The 7928-nt window shown below is 44.3% G+C and overlaps 2 protein-coding genes across 2 annotated transcripts; both read right to left on the bottom strand.

Annotated features, from left to right (window-relative positions):
• Positions 1-393: 393 nt before the first annotated feature.
• On the bottom strand, positions 394-3661 carry LOC120253079. The gene is made up of 8 exons (XM_039261351.1): positions 3419-3661; positions 3293-3348; positions 3050-3215; positions 2424-2512; positions 1514-1646; positions 1293-1385; positions 1068-1170; positions 394-953 (listed from the first exon to the last, which is right to left on the bottom strand). Exons 1-8 carry the CDS (start codon positions 3551-3553, stop codon positions 550-552), a joined length of 1179 nt encoding a protein of 392 aa, XP_039117285.1. The 5' UTR covers positions 3554-3661; the 3' UTR covers positions 394-549.
• A 245-nt stretch (positions 3662-3906) lies between these two features.
• Positions 3907-7610, bottom strand: LOC120253075 (protein QUIRKY). The gene has a single exon (XM_039261344.1). The coding sequence runs from the start codon at positions 7306-7308 to the stop codon at positions 4297-4299; it is 3012 nt and encodes a 1003-aa protein (XP_039117278.1). The 5' UTR covers positions 7309-7610; the 3' UTR covers positions 3907-4296.
• Positions 7611-7928: the final 318 nt, after the last annotated feature.

The raw sequence follows: 7928 nt of genomic DNA, 5'->3' as shown, positions 1-7928 counted from the left end.
CTCTTAACTATCAGTTAAGCTAGATCATTTTGTGCAAGCAATTTTTGTCAAGTTGACCTCTCTAACTCAGTTAAGCTAGATCTTGATATTTCTAACTTTGTTCTTACATTGTTGTACCTATCTTATTTTTTTTATTTTTATATCTTTTTTAGCTCCTTTTTGTTGTAATTATTATATCCTGATCTTATCTCTTTCCAGCTCCTTTTTCGTTTTAATAGTTACTATTTTTGATCTAGTATAAGTAAATTTTCTTGTACATCTTCAAATACAACCGCCTGACCATTTTGAGTGGGTTTGCAACATTCATTCGTTTTATACTATAATTCAGTGCATAATTTTAGTAAGCGTCAAGTTGATACTGAAAAAAATTGTCAAAAAAAAAAAAAACATAGATAAACACAAAATTCAAATCTAATAAAAGGTATGGTGTTTTCTAAACTTTTTAAACTATTACTATTATTTAGAACCTGACATGTACCTGCACAGCTAGTCAACAATAAATGGCCCAATGCATGAGATGTGGAACATTGTGTTTTGCCACACTGTTTTTTAAGGATCTTTCTTAGGACATGTCCGAATGTTATGGCCCTTTTCCTGGCATAATCTACATAAATAAGTTCTTTTATTATCATCATCATGGTTATAATTAGGTAAGATGGATTTTTTCAGGGGATTTAATATAAACTTTTCTTCTTTGAGGGTCAGTGTGGGACAATTTCTCCGGTCATGGCCACCTTCACCACAAGCTTTGCATTGCCGAAAGCTAGTATTTTTTCTCATATCATCTTCTCTACCTAACTTCGACTTCGATCTTCCACATGTCCTGCAATTATGCCCTCTCTCTCCACATATCCGACATTTGAACCTAATGTTACCTGAAATTTTCGTCAACGTCGGGCAGTAATGTCTTCTATGCCCTTCTTGTCCGCAATGCCTGCAGTAGAATTTCACTCCTGCATGCCAAGATTTGCTCACATGATCAAAGAAAAATCCGGGAAAGGACAAGAACTGCAGTAAGTTCAAATCAAAATATCGGAGACCTTGTTGACATAATTATATAGACAAACCTTTCATTGCTATGCTTCTCTTATGCCGATTCTCTGGATTGCGGAAAAACGCTTTCATAGTTTCAGATGCTTGCTTCCTTGCTGCAGCAGTCTGTTTTGCTTTCTGAGATCGAATAAAACAACTACAAAGAATGAGACCTACATTCTACAATTTATGTCTCTATCAAGCCAGTAAAATTAGCACAAGAATTGAAAATTTGACTAATCAACTTCATTAGTTTGGACCTTGATTGCAGCTACTCTTTGTGCGCGCAACTTGGGGTCACGGTGAATAATCTTCATTCGTCTACTAAACAATCCTGTTTTTTCATTCAGGCTCTGCAACCATTCAACTATTAGGCTCGACACAAAATTTTTTTTCTAGAACATGATAATATAAGACACTAAATTTGCAAACTTGTAGTTCAAGACCAAACCAAAAGTATGAAACATAGTTGGGAACTAACTCTCAAGGATCTGCTGATTTTTAGACTGACTTCTGGTGATGGTGACTGATATTTGCGCTTTGATTTTCTCGAGGTATTGACTTTAAGTTCTAGCTCATCAACTTCTTCATCTTCCTTCACCTTAAGGGGAGAGCTGCATGAAAAAAACACAGAGAAAATATACTGCTGAACAAAATTACAGCGAATTAATGTCCACCCCATGTTTATGGATAAATTACTTAAAACAGTACGTCCGCTCTATGACAGAGAGAATGGTTTGTTACTTTAAAATTCAAGTTTAAAAAAAAAAAATTAATGTTGGTACTGCTGTCTAGGGTAACCTCTCTCTTAATAGGAAGGCCTAACAGAGAGGTATAGCAAACATCAGAACAAATCCACATGCACCAAGGCTAGAAGCAAGCTTTCATATAAACATTATAAGGGCTTGGCTTGTGATATATGCGTTTTCATAGAGAAAATAAGAAAATGCATACATGCTGCTGATGATAAATCACAAATGAAGTAAAAATATGGCAAACAATTCCATAATGCTCGTGTACTCCATTCTATCAGAGTGTGTATATACTCCCCAACCTTAAGCTTATACAGTTGAGATGTGACTAATGTGGTTATGTTTCTCATGTTTGTTATGTGGTTTTAACTAAACTGATTAATTAAAGTGCCATCAAGGGGTAACTGTCATTTGTCCTATATTTATGATTTTCTTAAAAGGTCCTATTTATATTTTAAGGACATAATCGATGGCACAATTGTAGAGAGCTAATTGTTCATGTACTGTTTTGATTTTGGGAATTTATCTCAAAAGCATGAATAATAGAACCATCAGAATTTAAGGCAACAAAAGCAAATAAATAAATACAAAAGGACACAAAGTGTTAGATATGAGGTCTGAGAGTGAGAAGCCACCAACCTAGATCTAGCTTTCTCCCAAGGTTGCTCATCAATTGATTCCTCCCATATCACACAATCTCCCGAGCATTGCCGACAAGTTTGAATACCCTGTGGTCATTAAATAGGGAATGGTCTATAACTTCTGTTTGGCTAATTGCTCCTGTTAAAATCATGATAGTAGAATGATCCAAATACAAGCAATCACAAGCAAAAATCACAGACAGTAAAAATGTCCAGCAGTTTTCCAAGGGAACAATATAACATCCTTGTGGAACATGAAGAGTATAAGGTAATGCCAGTATATAGACACACACACACACACACACACAAACACACACAAATATATATATAAGAAAAATAGTTATAAGAAAGAAACCAGGTTCGCCTAAGTCTCAAATCAACAAAACTTTGAAGCTTTTCCATAAAACCCGTATTCTAGTTCATTTTTCGGCTTCTAGCTATCTCTAGGCTCCTTTAATCGCTTAAATGACATTTGGAGATATCAAAGCAATAGAAATTCAATTAGAACTAAAATATCAACCATCGAAGAACACAACTAGCTGGTTCCAATTCTAACTTTCAGCCGGATTGCATTAAAAATACCTTTTTTAGTCTAACAAAATACTAATTATTCACACACAATACCTTTCCATTGCATTGCGGGCAATCCAATCGAGATCGTTCAATTCCACACATAGCGCACGGCGTGTAACCCCTGCCGCGGCAACTTGGACAAGGCAACTCCCTGATGTACTGCCCATTGGGGCCGAACCAAGACCTCAGCTTCGTCGGTAGTTCATTGCTCACATCCCTAATCGAAACAATACGCATACGCAGAGAAGATTCCTGGCATGGAATTCAGAGATGAAGGCTTGATAAAAGACAAACCTTTGGGCCAGAGCCACATCAAGGCCAAGAAGCTCGTCGGAGGGATCATAATCGAGCTACAAAAACAAGGAATGAAATCAAGAACCGTGGTATCAAGAGAAACAAAGGGGTTAGGGTTTCACATACCGGAGCAGAACCATCGGCAAGGGGGCGAACGGCGAGCACTCTACGATTGGAGAGAAAGGTTGATCGGCCTCGAGAGGGCTTCCATTCCCCGATTGGAACGCAGCTTCGAAGGGAGGAAGCGTAGATCAAGAGCATCGATGGAGAATGGCGAGAATACAGTAACGATCAAGTGGTTGCGAGTCTTCACAAGCAAAAATGGCTTCACCCGCCACCGCGACGTGGACAGTCCAGGCTCTCATGATAGTGCCCGTTCAGTGGGATTATTTTATTATTTTAAAGTAATAACAATTCTGAAAATATATATGGTCTATATTTATTTACATACAGTAATCTTACGTTTTGATTCTGTATACTTCATTAGCTCCAATAGTGGCAGCCGCGGAATCTGTTATTAAAATCAGCACTTAAATTTATCTATTTTGTAAAAAAATATATATATTAAAATTATTTTTTTTTAAAAAAAAAAATCTCAATAAATTAAAACTTTCATGGGCTAGCTAGCACATAATTAAAATACTTCATGGATGCACTGACAAACAAAATAACTATTTTACATTTGTTTTTTTAAATTTGAATTGGTTATATAATTGGGATAAGCGTCTTGTTCTGTAGTTCATCTTTTTCAGCAAACAGAATCATCTCAACACTTGCACGCATCACATCACGTCATGTTCTATTGCAATGACAATCCAGCAACCAAACTCTAATCTTTACACCTCTGCAACAATGAAATCCTTTCATCGAGAATATATTCTCTTATCATCATCAATTGTTATAAGAAAAGCATTTTATTCTATACCTCACTTCATCTGTCATTACCTCATATCTTTCTGAGATTTATTCACAACCAGCCAAACAAAACCACATGTATATAATTTCTACAATAACCTATCAGACAAGCTAGGAAGCCTACGGAAAAAGTTCACGCTAGCAGGCGGCATAGGATCCCTAAACATTGGGTGCCTTAAGAAGTAGAACCCCAGCGCCACGGCCACCATTTTTGGAGGCGCCACGTACAACACTAGCGACACCACCATGCAAACCACAATGAATAACTTAGTAGCCCTTGGATCCCTCCAACTTATCAAAGCTTGCACTCTCTCCCCCTGCGCCGCTAAGTCCCCCATCACCGTCTGCACCCTCGCCCCCAACGTTCTCAACCGCTCATACCTCGCTCTCACCACCTTCTCCTCCCGCCCACTCGGCACAGCGTCAAACTCCTCATCCAACTCGTCCCAATCCACTCCTTCAGCTTGCGAGAGCCTCACGTCCATTCCAGCCGGTCCCTTTGGTTTGAATCTATAGTACCAAGTTCCAATCAAACACACGTACAAGGTCGCTGTGGGAGCAACTAGTTCTGGATACCAGACGAGAACCAGGTAAAGGATATGAACTAGTACTGTGGTGATGGGGTTTTTCCACCGTCGGATATCGTTGATCCAACGGCAGAGACCTATGGTCCACGCGATCACTCCCATGATCCGGAACCAATTGGCCTTGCACCTCCTCATGCTCCACGTGTGCGCGTCCGCGTCCAGCATGTACCGCACCACCTCCGGACCCAACACCGGCTCCGACCGCGTCAGCCACGTCGCCACCATCTTGATCGCCGCGCCACGTAACGCTTCTTGTTGACTGACTCCTATTGGACGGAGGTAATGCATTCGCGGTAGCATTGGCTGAGTGTACACCGCCCACGTGTCCAATAGCATGCCCGTGCACACGAATCGCACGGCTAGGTGGATGTCGCCCATCTTCTTGACTCCTGACTTGAGTAGCACTAGCAACGGGAACGGTCTCGTGTAGACCCGGTTGCTCTCGAGTGTTGAAATGCGGATTCGAACTTTTCCAATGCGATAATCGGGTTTATCATCCGCTACGTCCGCAAACATCCGCCAGTTGTCGAAGACGCCGACGGTGAGGACGGTGCATGGGTCGTAGACCTGCCACGTGTACTGCTCGTTCCATCGCGGGTCGAAACTGTCCATGATGGTCCGCGTCCGAACCCACTTCTTGCCGTACTTAGCCACGCAGTACGCATCGGTCGACCCCTTGGTCCCACCTTTCGTCTTCATCGGCAGCAAGCCACGTGCCCCGATGATCCCCAGTTCTAGTACCCCCACCGGAGGTTTCCATAGCTGCTTCGCCGTCGGCCGGAAGTCACTACAAACATGCGCCGCCTCGTCTAGCACGTGATATCCTCCTTCAAGGCATAGCCTTAGATGGAGCCTGCCGCTGTAGGTGGGATCCCCATTTCCACAGTCTAGATTGAACCACTTGGTCGCCACTGGTTGTCGTTCATCCATTCTCTGCTCCACCGAGCCCACTGGAACCGTAACGTGGCCAAGAAGGGCTGGCTCTTTGATCGAACGGTCCTCGACTAGCACGATAAGATGGTCATCCAACGGCTCAGAGGCGACGAACATCAGATCCTCAAGCCAAGCGAAAGAAGATGAGTTGCTATTAGGCGTCGATCTTCTCGTCCTAGAAGACTGGAAACCCAACTGGATCTTGACACGTATGTCCACCGGCATCCCCGGAGGTGGTGGCATGAACCGCAAATCTTGAGCTTCGATGACGCTGACACGCAAGTACCAGAGCTTGGGCGATTGGTAGACCTTGGACCGGGTGTGGCTGATGGACGGCGCGTCCGAGGTGCACGCCTCGGTGAACGACTCATCCGCCTGGGTTCCGAACCAGACCGAGAGCATAATGTCACCGGTCACCTGAGGGCCTGGATGCCGGTCATCCCCACCTTCAAGCCGGTACCACTGAGGAGCCAACGGACCGTCGGGCTGTTCCCTGACCGGCACGTCAGATAAATCAAAACACACGCCACCGAGAAATGCATCCCCTTGGCCGCCGTCGCAGACTGAGATCTCCAGCGTGGACTCCGGTTTGGGTTGGCTCAGCGCGAACACTTGGTTCCACTCCGGGCGTCCGTTCACCTCCCTGGCCGGGTTAGTCCGCATCAAGTGCGGACCGGACTGGATCTTCACGTACGGTGACTCACAAGCAAGGAGACTGCGAGCTTTGAAGACCCGGACGAACAAGTACTGCATCGGCTCGACGAGGTCATAGGCGGCTTGAACCCGGTCCACCGGTTCGCAGGATGGAGCGAACCGGCCAGAGAGAACTCTCGGGCCGCAATCGATGTCACTGTGTCTTCTGGGAACTCTGACCCTCTCGGTGAACGAACTCGTCTGCATCTTTCTCACCTCCGGTGGATACATTTCCAGTGGTTCCTCCGGCAATGGGTTCGCCGCCGCCGGCGGCGGTGGTGACTTCTCCGGCTGCATCGGAGCTTCATCAACAACGACGACAGAGACCGGCGGCGGTGATTGGGTTTCCACCGCCGTTTCCGTAGGGGCGACTACCTCCGGGGGCGGCGGATCTTTCGGCTCCCCGACGCCGGGTGCTGGATTTGCGTCGGCCGGCGGTGGATCGGTGGGTTCGGGCTTCTTCTCTTCAAGGATGTCGTCGTACTGACAGATCCGGAGGCCAATTTCGCCGTGGATCCAGCTTAGTAAGGCGCGCTTCTCGAGGGGGTAGTAGATAAGGGCGTCATTGCCGCGGTGGGGGATCTGGGTGCCATAGATGCGGACACGACCGAGAAAATGGTTCTTACGAGCGGGGACGGAGAGGCGGCCATCGTGGTAGACTTCGACGAGGAGCTCATCAGCGTCAATGGATGGTGGATCGGGGACGATGAACTCAAGCCGTTCTTGCCAGTCGGGGTTGCAATCTCGGGGGCAAGTGCGGGTGCGTTTGCGCTGACCGGCATAGTCGATAACGACGTAGGGGCTGGAGGTACCCTGACCATCCTTGGGGATGAGGTCGCGGGCGTGGACGACCTCGACGGCGAGCTTCTTAACAATGGTTGGCATCATGGCCGCACCATTGGCCGCCGATCTCGGATACTTTGGAGGAGATGGAGGAGGGTTTGGGGGAGAGTGGAAATGGAGAGGAATATGGTGGAATGGAGAAAGGGAGAGGAGGATGGTGTTTGCTTTGCTTTTCGCTTTTTTTGCTTTTGAATTTGTGGGGAAAGAAAGAATAGGATTCGCGAGTGGGAGCTGGAAGAAGGATTTCGTGAATGAGAAGCAGGTATCTCTTCATTCCTTTCTCGTTTGTTGCTTTTCCCTCCCAATTGTGCTGCGCTTCATTATGCCTTTGCTTCCCGCGCTTTCTAGAATAATGAATAAATAAATAATAATTATATTATATATAATGTTGTTTAATTATGATTAGCATTTTTATTTATATTTTTTATTTATATTTATATTTTTTATTTTAAAAAATAGATAAATCAAATTCATTAAAACAGAAAAAGAAAAGAAATAGTCACGTATCTTTTCTCTTCTATCGATGGTAGACATTTTTTAAAAGTAGATCTGATCGATTCTGAGAGATTTTTTTAACTAAGTGGGCATATTTTCAAAAGTAGAGAGACTAGTCGAGAGCATTTATGAGTAGAGGGACCAAAAAAGAAGAGAGAAAAAAGTAGAGG

Source organism: Dioscorea cayenensis, chromosome 26, assembly GCF_009730915.1.
Source record: "Dioscorea cayenensis subsp. rotundata cultivar TDr96_F1 chromosome 26, TDr96_F1_v2_PseudoChromosome.rev07_lg8_w22 25.fasta, whole genome shotgun sequence".
NCBI classification, from domain to species: domain Eukaryota; kingdom Viridiplantae; phylum Streptophyta; class Magnoliopsida; order Dioscoreales; family Dioscoreaceae; genus Dioscorea; species Dioscorea cayenensis.
This window is presented reverse-complemented; position numbering and strand designations above follow the sequence as displayed.

What these genes read in the sequence shown, in the direction of transcription:
- LOC120253079 (XM_039261351.1), bottom strand. Translation starts at nt 3,553, where the DNA reads ATGCTCTTGATCTACGCTTCCTCCCTTCGAAGCTGCGTTCCAATCGGG. An exon ending in TGGGAGAAAGCTAGATCTAG is followed by an intron (nt 1,647 to 2,423) that starts GTTGGTGGCTTC and finishes TTTTTCATGCAG; the next exon opens with CTCTCCCCTTAAGGTGAAGG. An exon ending in AAATCAGCAGATCCTTGAGA is followed by an intron (nt 1,386 to 1,513) that starts GTTAGTTCCCAA and finishes GAATGGTTGCAG; the next exon opens with AGCCTGAATGAAAAAACAGG.
- LOC120253075 (XM_039261344.1), bottom strand. Translation starts at nt 7,308, where the DNA reads ATGATGCCAACCATTGTTAAGAAGCTCGCCGTCGAGGTCGTCCACGCC.